This window comes from Temnothorax nylanderi, unplaced genomic scaffold (assembly GCF_030848795.1).
Source record: "Temnothorax nylanderi isolate EJ_2023f unplaced genomic scaffold, tnyl_v1.0 TNYL_tig0786_pilon, whole genome shotgun sequence".
Taxonomy (NCBI): domain Eukaryota; kingdom Metazoa; phylum Arthropoda; class Insecta; order Hymenoptera; family Formicidae; genus Temnothorax; species Temnothorax nylanderi.
The window spans coordinates 20,701-44,073 of NW_027249848.1; the positions used below are offsets into that span (position 1 = coordinate 20,701).

Consider the following 23,373-nt stretch of genomic DNA (forward strand, 5'->3'; position numbering starts at 1 on the left):
GAAAATGACGATCATCATTCATTGAATCGTTGTTTGTATCTTGAACATATTTCATATAACATAAAATTGTAATTATGTGGAAAGCTCTCTGCGTTTACCAGGGTTGAGACTGTCTTCAATATCAATATTAAACGTTATAAAATTGTACATCTTATATAATCTTATCATATCTAATCAAACGAATAACAAAATAAAATTAAAAAAATTTTTTAAATTCAAAAATAAAAATAATAAAATATAAAAAATAAATAAAAAAAAAAGTAATGCGGGCTTTGAATATTGATATTGAAGACAGTCTCAACCCTGGTAAACCCTGGTAAAAGCTTTCCACATAATTACAATTTTATGTTATATGAAATATGTTCAAGATACAAACAACGATTCAATGAATGATGATCGTCATTTTCCGCATGAAATGTGATATTTAATGGAGTTAATGGGCTCCCTATTGACCGCCATCTTGAATTTCCGAATTTCGACTTTACATTCGGAATCAGCGACCTCGAAAACCCCCTAGTACCGAGTTTCATCCGAATCAAGTGACATTTTTGCATTACGGGCGGCCATATTTAATCCGCCATTTTGAATTTTCCGCAAACGCCATGTGACCTTCGAAAGTACATGGGAGTACGAACATTTTGAGCCCTAAAACGATTTTTTTGGTCGTGACAAATTTTGGGGATCGTCATTTTCCGGATGAAATGTGATATTTAATGGGGTTAATGGGCTCCCTATTAACCGCCATTTTGAATTTTCCGCAAGCGCCATGTGACCTTCGAAAGTACATGAGAGTACGAACATTTTGAGCCCAGGAACGTTTTTTTTTGTCGTGACAAATTTTGGGCATAGCTCTGTCTCAGTTGACGTGGAATGTCCCATATATTGTTAGCGGATCTACGTTAAAGGCTCGTGACCTTTCCGGGGACAACTCTCCGGTATTACAGAAATATTCCAGATATGAAGACGACTTCAAAGGTAAAGCCAATATTATTTTGTGTCTCCCCCCCGATCAGACCACGACTAGAAGGGGTAAGAATCATATTAAGATTTGGATGATTCTAAATGATCTTCAGATTTGCCCTTTATCAATTACTATGACTAATCACTTCTCAGCAGAGGCTGTATTTAAAGATTTTAGAGACGCTAATTATACACTTGACAAGATCGATGCCCTCAAAGATCCGGTGAAGCTTAGGGCCGGTTTGGAGCAACGTTTCATTGTCGTCAATTCTGGAACTTTGGTCGAGTATTCTGGACAAATCTAGTATCTTAAGCTTGGAGCGCATGTATCGCAGGAAGTGGGACCCGGTAAATAATAAGACCACACTACTGGCTACGGACAACATCATTGTGACATTCAAGGACAAAAACATTCGTGATCTAACTATTTTTACTAATGGTGTCTACCTCAGGGTCCGCCCTTACATTCCGCAAGTTCAACAGTGCTTCAACTGTTTCAGGTTTGGTCACACTAAATTATCCTGTAAGAGTGCTACGCGTTGTATAATATGCGGTGATAAGGCTCATGGCCAATGCGAAAAACCGATACGATGTTGTAATTGCGAAGGTCATCATAAGTCTACCTTTAGAGGCTGCCCTCTATTTGAAAAAAACAAGAACATTGGTATTGTTATGGCTCATAAAAACATTTCTTTTCATAGTGCGAAGCGAATTGTGGAGGGTGATGGCCCTCCCCCTCCCTTGGATCGTAACAAATTTTGGAATCCATCATCGTGGCCCGATTTACCGATGTCCGCTGGACTTGCTTCATATTTTGAGGCTGCGAGGGCTGAACCTCGTCACTCGGCTGAGTCGACTATTCCACAATTGAGAGACAATAGAAAACGCATCTCGCGTATTATACATAAGGACAAACGGAGCTCGTATGAAGCCCCGCGCAATTTTTATAAATCATTTGACCTCCGTGCTGGTGAAATTACCAGGGAAAATAACGGCATCATGATTCCAGCCCGGTTTCGGGCTGGACATGGGATTTATCTCGACGACGTTACGGAGACTGGACCACAGGAAGATCATCGTATTCTGGAGACCATCGAGAGCATTTTATTGCTCTTGCGGAGAACCCCGGGCGCGCGTGAGATGCTGATGCGCGCTCTGGCCGAATCAGATTCGCGCGACGGCCCCGGGAGGGCCTCCCCCCTCTACATAATGTTGATATATGTGATGGAAAGTCGGATTATAGAGAACCATTAAGGTATTTTAGGAATAAAGAGAATCTTCGCCCTTTTTCTGTTTTATAATTCAATTTACTTCTTTGGAACTGCAGAGGATACAGAAGCCACAAAAATGAGTTATCTAAAATTGCATTGGACTATGATATTATCATATTGACAGAGACTCGCTGTACCAGTCGTGCCCCGGTATTCTCGGGATTCAAGACGCTCCATAGCGACAATCTGCTGGGTAGTGGTGGAGTATCTATCTCCGTTCGTTCTCATATCGCTTTTGATATTTTGTCGATTGACGGGGCACTCCCGACTGACTACGATATAATTAGTATCAAAACCACGAACCTTGTTAATAATATAAACATAATTGCGATATATAGACATCCCAGATCTAACATTGGCATTCGGGACTTTAATCCTGTTTTTAACTCTACGAATAGTAATTCCAACGACTCTATTATCTTGGGTGATTTTAATGCTCACAACACTGCATGGAATTGTGAAAGTACAAACAACAATGGCGAACTTTTGCACGACTTAATGTTATCCGAGGGTTTCTCATGTATCAATGTTGACACCAAATCCCGAATTGGTTACAGTGGTCAAAGGGACGCCAACATCGATCTTTTGTTTGGATCTGGTGACATCGTCGGTAATATTGACTATCGTCAACTTGAGGATGCCTGCGACAGCGATCATTTCCCTATTAGCTTTTCTATCGACGCTCCCGCACAGGTTTATAGAAAGCTTTCAAATAAAACATCTTCCAAAAGGACGAACTGGCCTCAATATCAGGATCTTGTCAAGGCGGAAATTGATTCCTCCCTCCTGCCAAATTTGTCATCTTTCAAGCTGGACTTTGAAAAATATTATCAAGCTTTCACTGATACTTTTAAGGCGGCCGTTCGTCAGGCTTCTAGTGGGCGGAGGGATACAAGGCGTTTACTGGATTCCTCACGAAAAACCAAAAGATCTCATAGATGGTGGAATGCAGATTGTGATGCTGCTATTCGGGACAGAAAACTGGCTCTTGCTGAATTTAAGAGGCTTAGAAATATTCATACATGGATTAACTATAAACGCCATTGTGCTATGACTAAGAAAATCCTCAATCAGGCAAAAAAGGAAAATTTTGAAAATTTCTGCAAAGAAATTAACAGATTTACAAACCTTTCTTATGTTTGGAGTACCATTCGGATCTTGAAAAATGCTCGAAAAAATATAGAGTGGAATAAATGGCAGACCAAGGACAGAGAAGCGGAAATTAGAAATACAATAGATACTCTCGCTCCCCCCCTATGTGGGTACGGATCCTTCTTCTGGAGCTGAACGTGTTTGTCCCAATGAGAAACTTGATGCTCCATTTCTTCGATCCGAGCTGGAACGTGCGATTGAGATGATCAGGAGGGACTCTGCACCGGGCATGGATGGCATGGAGTATGGGATGCTCAGACTCCTTCCTGACTCAGGAGGGGGAAATCTTGTGCCGATAATCTGATCAGAATTACATCGGACATCCGAGCTGCTCTGAGTGCGGGCGAATATACCTTGGCTGCTTTCCTCGATGTCTCTTCGGCATACGACAGCGTGGAATTCCATATTATGCTGGATGGGGTGATGGCGCTTGGCTGTCTTGCGGGTATCGTCAATTTTGTTCGTAATTGGCTATACCGAAGAAAAGTTCGATTTATCGTCAACTCTGGTGAGTTCGTGGATCGCTTTGTTTATAGGGGCCTCCCGCAAGGCGCCGTGCTTAGTCCGGCGTTGTATTCGCTCTTCACTCGGTCTCTCCGTGGAGGTCTCCCGGCGGGAGTTGAAATGGTAGATTTTGCGGATGACGTCGGTTTGTATGTTTTGGGCCCTAACCGACGACGCAATCGACTCTTGCTTGAGCAAGCCGTAAACATCATTGCTGAGAAATTGAGACTTGTCGGCCTTGATCTCGAACCCAAGAAAACGGTTTTGGTTGAATTCAACAAAAATGGTTTTGTCGATAAAAACCTGAGTATCAAAATACAGGGATGTGACGTATTCAACTGCGACGGAGCCAAATTCCTCAAAGTTTGGCTTGATAACAGCCTTAATTTTCATCGTCAGGTCCAGGAAGTTAGAGGCAAAGTTAACAGGGCCAACTCTGTTATAAGATATCTATGCAGGGTGTCAAAGAGCCTGGAAGTTAACACGGCCCTCATGCTCTACAAAAGTTTGGTCAGGTCTGTCTCAGACTATGGCATTTTTATATACTTCCCTAGAGACTCGGGATTTCAACTTAAGCTGGAAAGGACTCAATATATGGGTATCCGCACTGCCCTGGGATACAGGAACAGCACTCCCAATAACGTCCTGATAGCTGAAGCTAAAATTATGTTGCTTAGAGATAGAGCAATTATGCTGGGCAGGAACTTTATTACTAAGGCCATAGCTTATAACAACAACGGTCTGTGTCTTAAATTACAACGTACCCTGGACCGGGAGAATTATTGCCGCTTTCGTCTACCGACCTATAAAATGTCTATGCTATCTGAAATTTGGAGGAAATTGAGATTCAGGACTGGGATTGGACCTAATAGACTGTTTGAAATCTTTCAGGGTCCTTATGGCGCACATACTTTTAGACCTTGCGTGGATCTTGTTACTGGCGAGTCGAGGAAGCATGAGCGATATCCGGATGAGGTGCTTATTCGTAATGTTATCAGGAAACACGATCTGACTCCTCCTTTGGAGATTATCTACACGGATGGTTCGTTCAACGAGGCGAGTCGCTCGACGGGTGCCAGCATTGTTATATCTGATCAAGAAACTGCATATAAGATTAGCCTCCCGGGCTCATGTTCTTCGTATACTGCTGAGGCGTTTGCTATCAAATCTGCTCTTCATCTTATGATTCTACAACATGAACACAGGAAGAAAGATATAGTCATTATGTCTGACTGTAAATCTGCTCTACAATCGATCCATAACAATCATATTAATGTCCATAAAAACCGATATGTCACAAAGGCTAGACGCTATATTTTTGATTTGGAGACTATATACGGCAAAAAAGTAATCCTGCTATGGATTCCGGCACATGTTGGCATTGCTGGCAACGAGCTGGCGGACGAGCTGGCTAAGGAGGCGTCCCTGGAGGAGGCTGACCCCTTAATTGAGGTGCCGGTTGGTGACTTTAGGACGCAAGACAAAAGGTAGTCTTGGGAGGCGACCCAGATATCGATTGTGCGCGATTCTGCGCACAAAGGAGCGTTTTACTTTGAGCATTTTTACGATGGACAGGCAACCAGACCGTGGTTCCATAAAATAAATTCAGAGAGATATTTCGTTACGTTGTTCAACCGACTGAGGGCGAATCATTTTAATCTGGGCTCTTCATTAAAAAGAAAAGGATATGTGGAACAGGAAAGATGTGACTGTGGATATGAGAGGGAGGACCTTTACCATGTGTTGCGAATTGAATACCTGCGAACGGAATATTCTCGAAGTGAATATTCGAGGAGAAAGCGAGCATTGTTCGAGAACGCTCGAAATGCTCCAAACCGCGAATATTTACCTTCCCCCCTTTTTTTGATGCTTTTCCGAGCGACAAGCTCGCAGGTGTACATCGCGTGATCGCACGTACCGCGCCCAATAGTCTGTTCGCTAGACGATTTGGAGCCAATCAGCGAACTTCACGTCACGAAATTCCTCGCGGCCTAACGCGAAGCTCCGGCCGCGATCCCTTGCCGGCTCCTGCCCGAAGAGTCAGCGCGCTAGCGAAATCCGTACGCTACACTCGTATAATTAAGTGAGCCATAGAAATCCATTTGCAACCCTCGTGCTTGGCGAGTGTTCCGCGATATTGCGAGTGCGACATCGAATCGCAGCGAGTGCGCTAAAGTAAAGGTGCGAGCGCGAAACTGTAACCAGCTTTAAAATAAACTTTACGCTATCTCCAGAAGTCAATTATTGTGCTTCTCTCGACACCCACGACGCGAAAGCAAACCGAGCGGTCTACAAACACCATGTATTATTGACATGTCGTAAATATGACGACTCAAGAATTGCTATAGACAAAGAATTGAGAGAGGCTAAATTTTTTGCTAATATCGATCTGATGCGTATCATTAAATCCAAACAATGGAATGTTCTTTATATTACTTTTAAATTCCTCAAAAATATTGGCAAAGTTATTTAGGAGTCATATAAATGAAATAGTGTTTTTGTCTGAGACTGTACGCGAGCATTTAATATATTGGCGAAGTGGAGGTTATGTAAATGAAATGGAGTTTTTGTCAGAGACTGTATGCGGGCATCAAGCATTCGATTGTCGGTGTGCAGTAGCATTTGCATAGTGTTGTTGCTTTCTTTGGGTCTACACGGCTTGTGTCAATTACCTTCGGGTACAAGACACCGTAATTCCTCACCCGAGGAATACAAACGAAAAACCCCCCCCTGTCTCGCGTCAAGTACGCGAGCGATACCGACTCGACCGTGACTCTTTACGCGACGCGACGATTAATATTTTTTCTGATTCAAGGTAATTGTTTTATTTATTTACATGTAATTATCCTATTATTATACGACGCGAAGCGAGACCGCACCGTGACTCTTTTACGCGACTAAGTGCATGTGACAGGAATTATAATAATAGTTTACGTTTACGTGAGTATTACTTCTGTAGTAACTTATACGAACGATATCGTCGTAGTTACTATAAAATCTCCAGTTTATGCGGAGGAATTATCGTATCGTTCGTAAGTTTCTACAGAATTAAGTAACGCTCGCGTAAACGTAGTATAGGTTAGATTACCGGTTTCTTACAAAATTTTACATAAAACGCGAGATTCACTTATGTGTGCAAGTTTAACGCCTATTGAGTTAATATGAAATAATTTTCCTAAATGTAAAAATAACACGATGTTATATATGCGATTTGGCGTGAATATATATCGCGACAATAGCCGAGGTGATCGAAGAAGTTGTGTATAATGTCCCGATTCAACGGCCCCTGTTCCTGGTTGAGAGTGTTAATAATGACATTAATATCTCTCACACTGTCAAGCCAAATTGGCTCTTCGTTCAGCTTCCGACTCATTCATCATTTCTCCTTTTGCAAAATTTGGAAGACAGCATGGTGTATTGGTTGGTATAACAATGAATTGCTGCCAGTTCCAGATGTATTGAACAGTAAGTGATATAATCTTAACACGTTGAATAAAAAAGAAATCAGGATATTTTGATTATACAATACATTTTTACTTTGTAGAGGATGATTACGTGGCTGTATATTGGAGCGACAAATGGATTAGAAGATGCATTGAACGTCCAGATTCATCGGGAGAGAGAAGCGTAGTACGATTACTCGATCACGGTGGTTACTGGCAGTTTAGTAATTCGTAATGTAGGCCATTGATATATAATTATTTGAGCCTACCCTTCCAAGCCATCAAAATCTTTTTAGCAAATATTCAGCCACAGAACGTTATGTATACTATTCTTCCAGATTATACATCTCTACTCAAAATTATTTATCTTTAGATATGTAATTATACTTTGATGTTACTCCTTTGCAGGTAAATGGTCGACAGAAGCTTACAATGTGGTACAAATTGTTCCTCAAAGGGAGTTGCTGCTCAAGCTCAGATTGAAGGTCGCATTCAAACTAATATTTATGCAAATATTTATTTTATGATACAAAATTATGGGGTAAGTAGTTATTATTATCCAATCTTCGAGAATCTCTTTGCAGATGCGCAAATTAATTGAAATTAATTGATTTTTTTAAAGCTAATTTCCCTTACTGAAGAACTAGTAATGAACGGACATGCTGAACAAGTAGCATGGGACCAGATGAAGCCAGAAACACTTGAATCCATCTGTACATAAGAGTTGTCAAGAAACTCTACAATTTTCACGCATAATCCGCGATTCTTAGTCAGTATGGACTAGAGTTTAATACAATCGCCATTGATGATCCCCTTTAATCGCGTCAAAATTGATTATTTCGCTTTTTGACTTCGTTCTTTACTCATGTTGTAAAATAGTTTTCCGATTGTGTAGAATATTTATATTCAGAAAGAAAGAAATTTATAAAGATTGCTATATTGATGGTAGAGTAGAGAAAACAATGGCTGCGTTCGCTTTGGACGCTTTCGTGCTGAAAGCATCACTCCATCTTTTTTCAACATGTAATGAGCAATAAAGATAGACTGATGCTTTCAGCACGAAAGCGCCCAAAGCGAACGCAGCCAATAACTTAACATTTTACAAAGTAGTGTCACATTTAAACTAGAACATTGTATCGAATAACTCAGACGAATTAGGAAATTCGTTTCTACGTGACTCATCTATTTCTGATTGGGGACGATTCGAGAACTCATTGAAATAATTTAATTTCTTTTCACATTTAAATTTAGGTCACCGTAGATTAAACTTGTTACTTTAGAAGTTATTGTTAAATGGTTATTTAAAGGTTGTTAATTCATTTAAAGATTCGTTTTTTGATTATTTTTCAGTAACTTGTATTCCGTATTTCACTGTCGTGGCATAAAATTATTTTATGTTTCAAAAGATGGAGACTAAGCTTTCGGATTAATCCAGATGTACGCATATACATATACCGTATATATTTGATTAATTGTTTACTTAGATATCGATGATTCTTGCGCGATATGCTAACACATTTTTTTCTATGCAAGATTTCAATGCAGTAGAAACTAGTTAACTGAGAAAAAGAGTCTATAAATGATTCGTAACTCGTGCAATTGCGCTCAACTGGAAACGTTTGGCAGTTATGAAATGTTAATATTTAATATTGTTGTTAAACATAATATAGAAATATTTTTCTATAAAATGTATACAAGTAAGGTTACAATTATTAAATTGTTCACAGTGCTCACGTACATAACTTTGTCGCGCGCTGCGATTAACTCAATTTATTATAATTTATTATAATTTTTTAACAAAGCAAAAATATAGCGATAATATGGCGCAATGAACATTGTTACGTAATATAGCTTTGATTATATGTAACATTAACATAATTATTTTTTAAGGTAATTATGAAGGAGAGGTGCTTTCTTACCGATTTGGCTAAAACTTCACAATTTTGTATATTTTGGTCCGTACAACATAAATATGTAAGAGAGAGAAAGAGAGAGAGAGAAAGAGAGGGAGAAGGAGAGGAGGAGAAAGAGGAAGAGAGAGAAAGAGAGAGTTAAAACTGTTGCTCTTAATTTTAGGAAAAATGTCATTAAGTACTAAAATTGATTGTTGCGTAGTCTGTTATTATACCAATATGATGTAGACGCACATGATCATGCATAGTGACGTAAAAGTACATGGAATTACAGCACTAGTACAGTATAACAGCAACCTTTCATAATAGTCTGACGCCTTTAATTGTGTGCTATTGTATTATTTGACTTTGTATTTATATAGACTTTTCAGTATATACCAATTGTTTTTGCTTAAAAAAAGCATTAACACTATTTCTATTATCTTTCTTAACCATATAGTTAAATAATAGAAATAGAGTTTATGCTTTTTTTAAAGCAGAAAATAATTGGTATATTGAAAAGTCTATATAAATACAAAGTATAATAAATACAAAGTCAAATACTAGGTGCGCAACTAAGTTTCCGGGTTTCACACATAGATGGCACCAATAACACATGTACTCGACTTACATGTCTGAAGTTGTCTGAAGTTATAGCTTGGACATCTGTTAACAATAACCAGTCGTTATATAAACACATATTGCAACGCAAAAATATTTTTTCTAACAACGGAGATGTCGAGTTTTGTGCCAAATAAACAGCATTTGCGGGAAGCTTTGCTTTTCTGCTTTAACTTGAAAAAAAAATGCAGCTGAAGCACGTCGTTTGCTTGAGGAGGCCTACGGCGAACATGCACCATCGAAAACTACCTGTGAAGATTGGTTTAAACGCTTCAGAAGTGGCGATTTCGACACTGAGGACAAGGAGCGCTCCGGAAGACTAAAAACAATTGAGGACGCCGATCTGCAAGCGTTATTGGATGAAGATGATACGCAAACACAAGATCAACTTGCGGAGGCATTAAACATGACTCACGATCAATTTAAACCATACATTGCTCGAAAAACGGCCAGAATGGGACACGAGACACGAACGAGTGATATTGCAGCACGACAACGCTCCGTGCCATCGCAGTTCCATCATCCAGGACACCATCAAAACGCTGAAATGGGATCTGCTACCGCACCCGCCGTATTCGCCAGACCTGGCGCCTTCCGATTATCACTTGTTCCGGTCGATGGCGCATGGCTTGGCTGGGCTACACTTGACCAATTTCGAAGAAGTGCAAAATTGGTTGGATGAATGGTTTCGGTCCAAAGACGCGTCGTTTTATTGTCGCGGTATTCATGTATTGCCAGAGAGATGGCGAAAATGTATAGCTAGCGAGGGACGATACTTTGAATAAACCATTTTTTGTATTTCTCTTGAAATTTTCCATTTTTTATTGATAAAAAAAACCCGGAAACTTAGTTGCGCACCTAGTAGTAGCACATAATTAAAGTAAGATGCCAGACTATTATAGGACAGGTTGCCGTTATACTGTATTATTACTGTAATTTCATGTATTTTTACGTCACTACGCATTATCATGTGCGTCTACATCATATCAGTATGACATACATTCTAACCACGCAACTATCAATTTTAGTACTTAATAACTTTTTTCCTAATTGAGAGCGACAATTTTAACTTATAGATTCATGTTTTACGCACCAAAATACACAAAATTAAAATTTTAGCCAATTCGGTGAGGAAGCCCCTCTCCTTCATAATTACCTTTTTTAAACCACATTTAACTGCAATAATTAAATTATTTATATTCAACCAATTAATAATTTTTAAAATATAAGTAATTTATTTGAGACTATTTATTTATTATTGAAAAAATTAATAATTATTTTCCACTAATTATTAATTTTCAAATAGATAGTAATTTATTTTTGATAAACCATCTATTAATTATTTTAATAATAAAGAATTTATTTTTACTAATTACCAGTTTACAAAAGAAATTAATTTATTTTCACCTAATTACTAACTTTCACAAACTAGAAATTTTTCTCTGACAAATTACCAATTTTTTAAGTAATCTACACTTTTCACAAAAATTAAAGGAACACTATATAAATTTATCTTTAAAAATAGGCAAAATTCAAGCAACTGTAACTTTGTTAAAAATGAACGAAATTTAAATTTTAAAAAAAGATTTTAAAGCTCAAAATTTATACTTTCGAAAGGTTACTATTATTTTTTAGTTTCTGTGAGTTTGGTAATTTTTACATATAGAAAACTACGAGCTAGACAAAATAGAAAATTTTCCTCTCACTTTGTGGGCCTGTCAAGTGCACAAAAAAAATCTGCGAAAATTTTCGACTTTCTAACGTAAAAGCTTGAAGTTTTCCTTGCAAAATCTTTTTTTAAAAATGTTTCTACGATTTTTTGTTACTGATTTATCGCGGATTGAATAAGAAATGAGGATTTTGACTTTGATTGCTCATAATTCCCTTAGAAATCATCGTATCGCAATTCAAAAAATAGATTCTTAAAGCTGAAACTTTGTTCTATTGAACGGTATAATTGCCAAATTTTTTTAATAACATGTAGATATGATAGACAAATAGATGAAAATAATGTAAAAATTCAGGTTTTAAGCTTTAAATTTAAATTTTGTTCATTTATAACAAAGTTACAGCTGCTTGAATTTTGCCTATTTTTAAAGATTTTAGTGCTTCTTTAATTTTTGTGAGAAATATAGGGTTGTGTGGGGTGATGTGCAACATGGGGTGATGTGCAACGTTTCCGATTCCTGGTCTACATGTCGACATTTGACAGAACCGCATACTGCCATGTGTTTGTGTCGACAGTACCTTGTTTTAGATAAATAACTCGCGAGATAGCACGCACCCTGGTTTGCTGTACGAAAAGCGAGTTAAATTTCTCGAGCTGAAAGTTTTTTTTGCTTTTCACATTCATAGTGATTTCTTGAATTGGTTTTAGTCATCTTATAGGTAAATATTTTTATATTGTTAGTTTTTCAAGTGCTTTTGATAATCCAAAACGATTTTGTGATTTCCTTACATTGTGTTGGTGTCACGCCAGTCCGCGCAAAATAGCGTGTTTGGGGTGATGTGCAACACTATCATTTGAAATGTGTCGACATGCAAGGTCGCAACTATTTTACTTGTGACAACTGCGATTCAGATGATGAAAAATAAAGTTTTTTGCGTTTTTCCTTTCATTATATTAATTTTTAAGTGATAAATAAATAAGAAATCAAATAAAATGATTTTGTGAAATTTCCATTTGTCAGAGGTCGATTACAACACAGTGAAATTTTTTGTTTACCAGATTTCGATTAATTTGTATTTAAGAAGCCCAAATTTAACATTTAAGTCGATTGATGTCGATATTCATGCATTTTTTTACCTTAATTTAACCTGTGTTGCACATCACCCCAAGAAAATTTGAAAATGCTAAAACAGACGTTTTTAAAAACTTAAAAAATTTTTAGAAAAAATTTAAAATTTTGAAAATCTAATCAAGCAGAATTTTAATATTTTCCTTCCTCTACATTATACAGCCATGATATATTCAAGAATTTGATTTTTGGACATGTTTTCCGAGCAACGAAAAAAAGTGTTGCACATCACCCCACACAACCCTATAATTTACTTTTACTTAAATATTATTAATTTTTATGTAAATAGTAATTTTTTGTAATTAATTTGTTGGAATTCGTATTTTGTATTCGACCCTTCGCGGATAAACCGCGCGTTACGCACATTAAATTCCACCGCTAGTCTACGTTACTTTCTGGAGAGGCGCTATTGGTATTGTCTCGTGCGGTATTGCCTCTGTGCGGCACCTTCACTTCCTCTCCGCCTCTCGCGAGAACCACAAGTGTCCGAGACATATTATATAATATACTTATCATTTGTTCAAAAGGGTGTCCCTTATTCTTTCTTGACCGATCCCTGATCCTGCGCCAACAGGTTATGGGCCCAGGTTGCAATCAATTGCGGTCGTGAAGATAAGGTAACGCGTGGCGGTCAGATACATTTACCGCGCGTAAACTCGATCACGCGTCGAGAACGTGTTAAGTGTATACTAGGTGTGCCTGTGTATCCGGATCATCGCGGGACTGTAGAAATGTCGACTCCGATGAGGATTGAATTGCTTACCAAGGATAACTACGACTCCTGGAGCATGCAGGTGGAAGCACTAATGACGAAGAACGGCACCTGGAAATTTCCGAGCGGCGAGGTTGTGGCACCAGAAATAATACGCGGGGACCCGACGAGAGAAGCGGCGTATAAGAAGTGGATACAGGACGATAAAGAAGCTAAGTCAGACTTAATTTTATCTATTAGTCCCTCAGAGTTGCAACAGATACGGGGATGTGTAACATCACGTGAAATCTGGCTTAAATTGCAAGGCATTTACGCTTCGAAAGGCCCGGCTCGGAAAGCCACCCTGTTAAAGAAATTAGCGCTTCAGAAATTACAAGAGGGGGAAGACGTGCGCGAACACATGAACCATTTTTTTGACGCTGTAGATAAATTGGCCGTTATGGGCGTAGACGTAAATCAAGAATTACTGAGTATCTTACTATTGTACAGTCTACCGCCGAGCTTCGAAAATTTCAGGTGTGCTATCGAATCTCGCGATGAACTCCCCGGAGCGGAGACCCTGAAGATAAAAATCTTGGAAGAGAGTGAAGCACGACGTCAGAAAAAGCACGACGAGGAAGCCGGAGCGATGCTCGCCTGGAAGAAACCAAAGGGGGCATGGAAGAAACGAACCCCGTTTCGACGAAATGATAATCCCAAGGGTAAAAATCAAGTCGACTCCAAGAGTCAAGTCGATTCTGAAAGTCAAGACGAATCAAACGCCAACGCCAAGATTAAGTGTTTCAAGTGTCGAAAATTCGGGCACAGGGCCACCGAATGTTCCAGAAAGGCTGAAGGTCACGGAGCCAAAGCAGCTCAGGAATCCGAGGCATACATTGTTTGCGAAGCGGACCAAAACATTGCGCTCAGAGCCGATTCGAGCCTCAAGGACAGCCGTTGGTGTCTCGATAGCGGTAGCACCTCACACGTATGCCATGATGAGAACATCTTTGTTGATATCACGAACGCGGAGCATGAACAGCTGAGCCTTGCCAGTAACGCATCGACAGAAATAGAGGCTAGGGGAATTGTTGAGCTACACATCTCAGACGGACCGACAAGGAAAACAATAAATCTTGAGGAGACGCTCCTGGTTCCGAATTTGAGGACAAATCTAATATCTGTGTCGAAGATAACAGACCGCGGGCACGAGGTGATATTCCGGAAGAACGAAGCCATCGTGAGAAGCCCGGACGGATCGATCAAAATGATCGCTGATCGCGTCGGAAATCTGTACTATATTCGTGGAACGCAGGAAAAGGCTGGGTTGACTTCCGGAGATTTGGATCAAGAGAAGCTGGTGTTATGGCACCGAAGGCTGGCTCATTTGAATATTCGCGATCTGGTGGAAATGACAAAGAAAGGAGCCGTTTCAGGTGTGAGTCTTGGACGCATAGAAGATTTGGCGCCCTGTGACATGTGCATACGAGGTAAGCTAACTTCGTTGAGCTACACTCAGAGCACTACTAGGAGCACCGAAAAGCTGGACATTGTTCATACTGACCTATGCGGACCCATGAGGGTCAGGTCGAAAGGAGGGGCATCCTACTTTCTCACCTTCATCGACGACTGCACCAGGTGGTGTGAAGTCTACTTCATCAAGCAGAAGAGTGACGTTTTTGCCACATTCTTGGAATACAAGGCATATGCTGAGAAGCGAACCGGGGAACGGATTAAGCACCTTCAGAGCGACAATGGTCGCGAATATTGTAACAATGAATTCGACTTATTTTTGAAGGAGCAGGGGATTCGACGACGGCTCACCGTTCCGCACACTCCGCAGCAAAACGGCGTAGCCGAGCGAAAGAACCGTACTCTCATTGAAATGGCACGGTGTATTCTGTTTCAGGGAAACTTGCAGATGACTTTCTGGGCAGAGGCGGTGCATGCTGCAAATTATTTGCGAAATCGATGCGCATCCAGAAGCCTGGAGGGCGCAACACCGTATGAGAGATGGACAGGGAGGATACCGGACCTGAGACATCTTAGAGTGATCGGCACAAAGACGCACATCCTCGACAAAGCTCCGACAAAAGGAAAGTTCGAGGCACGAACCAAGGAAGGCATTCTCGTTGGTTATTCCGAGATTACCAAAGGATATAGGGTATGGATACCATCGGATAACCGAGTGATCGTCGCTCGGGACGTAAAATTCCAGACGGAACTCGATCTGACTTCCCCTAAAAACGAAGAGATTGACGCTAAAAACCTCATGAGCAGTGATTCGGACGACGATGAACGGGAGAGACCCTCAACTGTCAGGGAGTTCGAAATCGCGCCGACCACAACAATTCAGGAACCAGAAGTTGGGAGTGTCGAAATGCGTAGGGCGCCTGGTAGGCCACGCATTGTTCGTACCGGAAGTCGTGGCAGACCACGAAAGGAGTACCGTCTGGTCAGTAGGGAGGATACTGAAGACGCCAACATTGAGCTGGACGAAGACTCGCCCCGTGAAGCGACAAGCGAAGTTCCCGTTAACGCCGGCGCATCACCGGCTGACGAAGACGGAGACGCGGAAGAAGACGATGTTTTCCTCGAGGCAAATCTTGTAATGGAAATAGCAAACGTGGCGGAAATAAAGCTCCAGGATGCTATGGCAGGACCTTACTCAAAAGAGTGGATGGACGCTATGGTGGCTGAATTCAAGAATATCCTCAGTCGAGATACCTGGGAGTTGGTCGACCGCCCCAAAAGTCGAACCGTGGTTGACTGCCGCATGGTCCTAACAAGGAAATTGAAGCCCGATGGGAGTCTGAGCCACCGGAAGGCACGTCTCGTCGCACGCGGTTTTTCACAACGACCAGGCATTGACTTTCTACAAACCTTTGCACCGGTTGCAAGATTAGAGTCATTGCGATTGATGATGGCACTGGCCGTACAATATGGGATGAAAGTCCACCAGCTCGATATCGTAACAGCATATTTGAATGGTTTTCTAAATGAGGATGTTTACATGGAAAAGCCAAAGATGTTGGAGGACATCCTGCAAGAAATCGTTTGCCGAGAGGGAAAGAATAGCATCATTGGTGCTAAAGCACACAAAATGTTGGTTGATATGAAAAACGGAGATAAGGTTTGCCTACTAAAGAGGGCCTTATATGGTCTTCGGCAAGCTGGTCGCCAATAGTACAAACGTCTAGACAAAATTATTCGTCGACTAGGACTAATTCCGATCAACGCTGACCCGTGTCTCTATTATGCAAGGCGTAATAGAACCCAAATAATAGTGTTAATCTATGTCGACGATATTTTGATCTGTTCACAGGACGAGACTTGGATTAAGGAATTTTGTCAAGGCCTGGCTCGAGAGTTTGAAGTCAAAGAACTCGGACAAGCCCGGTATTGCCTAGGAATTGAGATCACTCAGGACGGAAGCACGATCTCGCTAACCCAGCGGAAATATATTAGGGAAGTCCTTGAGCGGTTTCGCATGGGAGCTTGTAACCCTGTGTCTACTCCCGGAGAAAATAAAATTCGGGCAGCTGCGACTCGATCAAACGAGGGGGATGAAGACCCAATCAAGCCTTATCGTGAGCTCATCGGTGCCCTAATGTACCTGGCCGTTGCGACGCGCCCGGACATAGCGTATATAACAAGCTATCTTGCTCAGTTTAACCATTGTCATACCTTGGAGCACTGGGGGGCTGCTAAACGCGTGTTACGTTACCTCCAAGGCACCTCTAATCATGGCTTATGTTTCAGTAAATCGAACATCAAGGTGACAGGGTACTCTGACGCGGACTGGGGTAACTGTGCAATCGACAGGAGATCTTACACTGGTTATGCGTTTATATTGAGTGGAGCTGCCGTGAGTTGGAAGTCTAAGAAGCAGCGAACCGTTGCTCTCTCCTCGACCGAAGCCGAGTACATGGCACTCGCGGAAACGGCCAAGGAGGCTGCTTACCTGCGAGCTTTACTGCAAGAACTCGGAAACCCAGCGATCCAAATCACCGTCTTCTGTGATAACCAGGGTGCTAGGATTCTGACTGAAAACCCGGTCTTCCATAGTCGGACCAAGCACATCGATATTCGACACCACTTCGTCCGACAGGCCGTTGAGGACGGCATACTAACGCTTGAATCGATACCGACCTCCGAAATGGTAGCCGACGTCTTGACTAAGTCGTTACCGAAACCGAAGCATTGCCGATGTATCGAGTCATTAGGGTTAAGATTATGTACGTCAAACGCGAGTCTCAATTACGCTCGGATCGAGTAGGGCGTGTTGGAATTCGTATTTTGTATTCGACCCTTCGCGGATATACCGCGCGTTACGCACATTAAATTCCACCGCTAGTCTACGTTACTTTCTGGAGAGGCGCTATTGGTATTGTCTCGTGCGGTATTGTCTCTGTGCGGCACCTTCACTTCCTCTCCGCCTCTCGCGAGAACCACAAGTGTCCGAGACATATTATATAATATACTTATTATTCGTTCAAAAGGGTGTCCCTTATTCTTTCTTGACCGATCCCTGATCCTGCGCCAACATAATTATTAATTTGCTAATTTAATAAAAATTTAATTTGTTGTTATTGCTAATTTCGTGAATAATTAAAAAATAAAAAATAAAAATTTTTTGCAGATCCTTGCTTAACACTACAAAATGGATGATATCAGTACAAAATTACCTTTTTCAAAAAAGGTAAAAAAAGGCGCCAAGTACACGCAATGTATTTTATAAATTCGAAAATTCAACCTAAGTGGTAGCTTTATTTCTTTTTCACAAAATTATATTACCTAACTCAACTCAAGTGACATGTATTTCAAAAAAAGATATAAAATCTTTAATTTCTTTTTCACAAAATTATATTACCTAACTTAACTCAAGTGACATGTATTTCAAAAAAAGATATGAAATCAGTACAAAATAAAAATATTTAATTATAACAAAATAAATAAATTTTTCTTGTAAAAAAACTTGGCGCTGCTAGACTTTGAAATTTAAACATTAAAATTTAAACATTAGTACTAGATTTTTGATTAAATAAAAAACAATAAACATAATTTAGGGAAGAATGCGACAGGAGTAAAAAAGCAGCGCTAAGTTTTTTTACAAGAAAAATTTATTTATTTTGTTATAATTAAATATTTTTATTTTGTACTGTTACTTCTTTAATTCTTTGTAATTAAAATAATTCTTTGTAATATTAAAAATTTGTTAAAGAGAATTAAGAAGCTATTACCAGTTGGGTTGGAATAGGAAGACCCTTGAATAGGAACACAAAGATACCACTTGGGTTTTATTTTTTTTAAGTAGTTGCACAACAATTATCTTTCAAAGCAATATACATATTCTCTTTGCAATTGGCGTAATTTAATTTAAAGATTTCATATCTTTTTTTGAAATACATGTCACTTGAGTTAAGTTAGGTAATATAATTTTGTGAAGAAGAAATTAAAGATTTTATATCTTTTTTTGAAATACATGTCACTTGAGTTGAGTTAGGTAATATAATTTTGTGAAGAAGAAATTGCACAACAATTATCTTTCAAAGCAATATACATATTCTCTTTGCAATTGGCGTAATTTAATTTAAAGATTTCATATCTTTTTTTGAAATACATGTCGCTTGAGTTAAGTTAGGTAATATAATTTTGTGAAGAAGAAATTAAAGATTTTATATCTTTTTTTGAAATACATGTCACTTGAGTTGAGTTAGGTAATATAATTTTGTGAAGAAGAAATTAAAAATTTTATATCTTTTTTTGAAATATATGTCACTTGAGTTAAGTTAAGTAATATAATTTTGTGAAAAAGAAATAAAGCTACCACTTAGGTTGGATTTTTGAATTTACAAAATACATTGCGTGTACTTGGCGCCTTTTTTTTACCTTTTTTGAAAAAGGTAACTATAAACCCGGCGACACGACGCGCCAAAGGGGCCTTAATTCCAGACAGGGTTTGATGAGGATCTTTATTGCATCGCGCGACTAGCTCAAAATTGCCCGCGCAATGTTCCGACAAACAGAAACGAGGTCTAAAACGTGCTTTTAGAAATCTTGTAAGGGCACGTGGCGGAGGTTTCTGTTTGCAATAAAACTGCAATTAAGATTAGAGGGGTATGCATCGTCTGTCGATCAACATAGAAACAGGGTCGCGAGATAAATAAGGGACCCTAATAAAAGAGAAATCGGCGATAGTCGAAAACAGAATGAGTCACTGGAAGAAGCGATGGGTTGCATCCCCAATAAGACAGTGGCGGCCTTACAAGAAGACTCACCAATAAGCAGCCGTAAAAATCGATAACCGTCTCTAGCTCTGCAGGATAGGCGAAAACTTAAAAATCTACCTCTTGGGTGAGAAACATCTCGCCCAATAAGAAATCCTTTAAACAAAAATAAGAAACATTCCGCCAATAAGAAATCCTCGAAGCGAAAACCAGACACATTCCACACGAAATCCACCCCTTCCATCCTTTGAACTTTCCTATATAAATCGCGACATCACGGGACTTCCTCGCTTAGTTCAGCTCCTCTTCAGACAGTTCACTTCTTCGCCCCGGTTCATCTCTTAGATCAAATTCTCTTCCCTCCGGTTCATTTCTTCAGTTCAATTTACTTCGCCTCTCTTCCGTTTTACGAACAGTATCACATTCAAATCCGATCTTAAGTTTTAAGTTAAATTCTGTGCGCGAACTTAAACTCATTGAGTATCGACGAGAGCCTATCCACAGGGCCCAAAGAGATCCAGCTATTCTACTTCAATTTGATCAGCGCCAAGTAGTAAGTCGTATATACACTTCTTTTTATTACCCTTATTTTCTTGTGTTCGGAAAGTCTCTCGGGTACATGTTCCTTCAAATCCTCTAGCCCCTTTTAATTTCTCATTACTCCTGAATTAGCTGATTTATCGGCGGACTCGGAGTAATCGCCTTTCCCTATTACTTCCGAATTAGCTGATTTATCGGCGGACTCGGAGTAATCTCCTTTCCCTATTACTTCCGAATTAGCTGATTTATCGGCGGACTTGGAGTCATCTCTTTTTCTATTACTTCTGAGTTAGCTGATTTATCGGCGGACTCGGAGTAATCTCTTTTCTCATGCCTCAGTAAAATCCAACATAATAGTTATTTTAAAATTAAATGAATTATATTTCCAATAATGTCCTACTAAATGTCAATTAAATCGACGGAATCGACGGAACAAGCTGGTTATGGAATCAGTAAAATCAAACGTCTTAAGACCTTAAATAACCTTAAACTTATTTCAATGGCGGTATCCTTATTTTCCATGCATAAATTCTTGTCTCTCTGTTTTCACCCCGCAAACATCTCTTCATATTTTTTTTTTAGTTGCGACTTAATTTAATTTCAAATACACACATACACCACATTTAGCTAAACCATTATGTAATTCCATACCAATCTCGATTGTAATAATAGCGGGCAGGATGTCCATTTTTAAATAGGTTTCCCCTTCAAAAATCCTGCCAGATCACCCCTGCACTAATGTAACACCCGCGAAGAACACACACACATTACACATATATCCGACATTTACACTTATAAATGTATTCAATTTTATTTTGCCCTAATTCTCATTTATTGTTCACCTAGCTTATATTATTGTAATAAATGTTTATCTTAAGTAGGTAAGCTAGGCCGGTTCTAACCGTAGTGGAGGTGCTCGAGGGGGTGTAAGGGGCGGGGGGGTATACCGCGGGAGAGGGGGAGGGGGGTACCGCGTTTTCGGGCGCCGCGGGGAGGGGGAGGGGGTACCGCGTTTTCGGGCGCCGCGGGGAGGGGGAGGGGGGTACCGCGTTTTCGGGCGCCGCGGGGAGGGCGAGGGGGGTACCGCGTTTTCGCCGCGCCGCGGGGGAGAGGGGTACCGCGTTTTCGCCGCGCCGCGGGGGAGAGGGGTACCGCGTTTCGGGCGCCGCGGGGAGGGGCGACCGCGTTCGCGTTTTCGCCGCGCCGCGGGGAGGGGTGACCGCGTTCGCGTTTTCGCCGCGCGGCGGAGTCCGCGTGCAATGGCCGCGTCGGTCCGCGTGACGTCACACGGCACGCTCCCGCTCGCGTTATCTCCCCCTCGTAGATTTTCTCTCGCGCCCCCGTCCCCCGTTCGCGCGCGTCTTCTCGTTCGCGCGGTCTCTCTCCCCCGTTCGCGCGGTCTCTCTCGCTCCCGGCCCCCATTCTTTCTCCCCCGTTCGCGCGCGTCTTCTCGCTTGCGGCCCCCATTCGCGCGCGTCTTCTCGTTCGCGCGGTCTCTCACGCTCCAACTCGGGTGATCTCGTTTATTCATTCTCCATTATATTTAAACTTATTTAATGTATAAATAATATTATATGTTAAGCTTTTTAAACATATTTAAATTATAATGTTTATATGAATCATATATAATCTTTTCTTTTACTATTTTTATAAAATTATTTGCCATATTTAAGCATCACTATTACTAGCTTATCTAAAGGAAATGGAATCGGCGAAATAACGGAAAACAGATTTTAAAAATTATTTTATATTTTATATTTTAAATTTTGAAGTTATACATTTCTTCAAATAATGTATTTGAAATATTTTCGAAATAATTTTACCAAATTTTTGGCTCGTAGATGCGCATTCCGAACAAAATTTGTAAATCGAATATGTCTTCCTCACCGCTCTGCTCCCATATTAGATCGTTGGCTTCACGATCAATCGATCTGAAATAGCGAGTCCACCTTTGATGCTCCAAATTTAAGAAGCCATCGATTCTCACCTCATCACGATATATCTGTCGCTGAAATCAGATTACATAAAATTAAAAAATGTTAAAAATATAAAGATACGAAGTATACATACCTGGCCACGAAGAATTCGAATTCTCACCATGTCTGTAACGCGCACCTCAACGATGGGTATGTTATCAACCCATACTATCTGTAAAAGTTATATACCAGTTAATATTTACAAATTTGCACTTTAATCGCGAATTGTTATACACACCCCAGTCGTTGGATAAGATATTTGAATCACATCTTCAATATAAGCCATTATATAGCAGTTATGTAACAAAATGCATGTAATAAGCCGTATGTTTGCAAAGAGAGACTGTGCTCTGACCCGAGACAGAGCTCAATTTATAGGGAACGAAAAATGTAGAGAGAGGGTTGTACGTGATTTATCTGCGGCATTGAAAAAAACTAGCTGTCATGAAAAATAATCTTCTACTTACCGTTGCATCTTGCAATCGCGGGTAGATACTCTGAACCGCTATCGAATATAATGAGAAGCGAGGATGCGCGTGATTTATCTGTGGCATATTATGTTATGCGAAAATAATCCTCGCGAGAAAAAAGACAGCTATTGAACAGCTATCAAACAACTTTAAAAACATCTTTAAAAAACAACTTTAAAAACAGCTATCAAACAACTATCAAACAACTAAAAACAGCTATCAAATAGCTATCAAACAACTAAAAACAGCTATCAAACAACTATCAAACAATTAAAAACAGCTTTAAAAACAACTAAAAACAACTATCAAACAGCTATCAGACAACTATCAAACAACTAAAAACAGTTTTTGAACATCTTTAAAAACAACTATCAAACAGCTTTTGAACAGCTAAAACAGCTTTTGAACAGCTTTTGAACAGCTAAAACAGCTTTTAAACAGCTTTTGAACAGCTAAAACAGCTTTTAAACAGCTTTTGAACAGCTAAAACAGCTTTTGAACAGCTAAAACATCTATATTATACTACAAACTATGTGGGAAAAAGAAATTAAACATTTTATATATACATATATAGTTTATTTTAAAAAATCATAATTTTTTCTGGTGTCGCGACCACCAGTTAAATATTTTTAATACATTTTGTAATGCGCAATTCTTAACATGTTTTTCACATCTTACAGTATTAGTAACATCTAGATTATTTAAAGATTCGATATCTTCGTAATCGGCATCCAAAGTCTCAATGTTTAGATTTTTTCTCGCTTTATTCTCAAGTAGATCCACCAGCCATTCTCGTTTCTGGCATCCCTTGACGTACACAAGAGT

The 23,373-nt window shown here is 39.9% G+C and overlaps 1 protein-coding gene and 1 long non-coding RNA gene across 5 annotated transcripts; both read left to right on the forward strand.

The window, feature by feature from the left end:
- Positions 1 to 4,007: 4,007 nt before the first annotated feature.
- On the forward strand, positions 4,008 to 5,378 carry LOC139785360 (uncharacterized). The gene has a single exon (XM_071724529.1). The coding sequence runs from the start codon at positions 4,008 to 4,010 to the stop codon at positions 5,376 to 5,378; it is 1,371 nt and encodes a 456-aa protein (XP_071580630.1).
- A 126-nt stretch (positions 5,379 to 5,504) lies between these two features.
- On the forward strand, positions 5,505 to 11,087 carry LOC139785359 (uncharacterized). Of its 4 annotated transcripts, none has more exons than XR_011721916.1 (5): positions 5,505 to 6,827; positions 7,127 to 7,352; positions 7,432 to 7,651; positions 7,739 to 7,871; positions 7,953 to 11,087. It is a non-coding gene; the product is annotated as an uncharacterized lncRNA (long non-coding RNA). The 4 variants fall into 4 exon arrangements; XR_011721917.1 differs by having other exon boundaries at positions 5,506 to 6,702; XR_011721918.1 differs by having other exon boundaries at positions 5,509 to 6,702; positions 7,228 to 7,352.
- Positions 11,088 to 23,373: the final 12,286 nt, after the last annotated feature.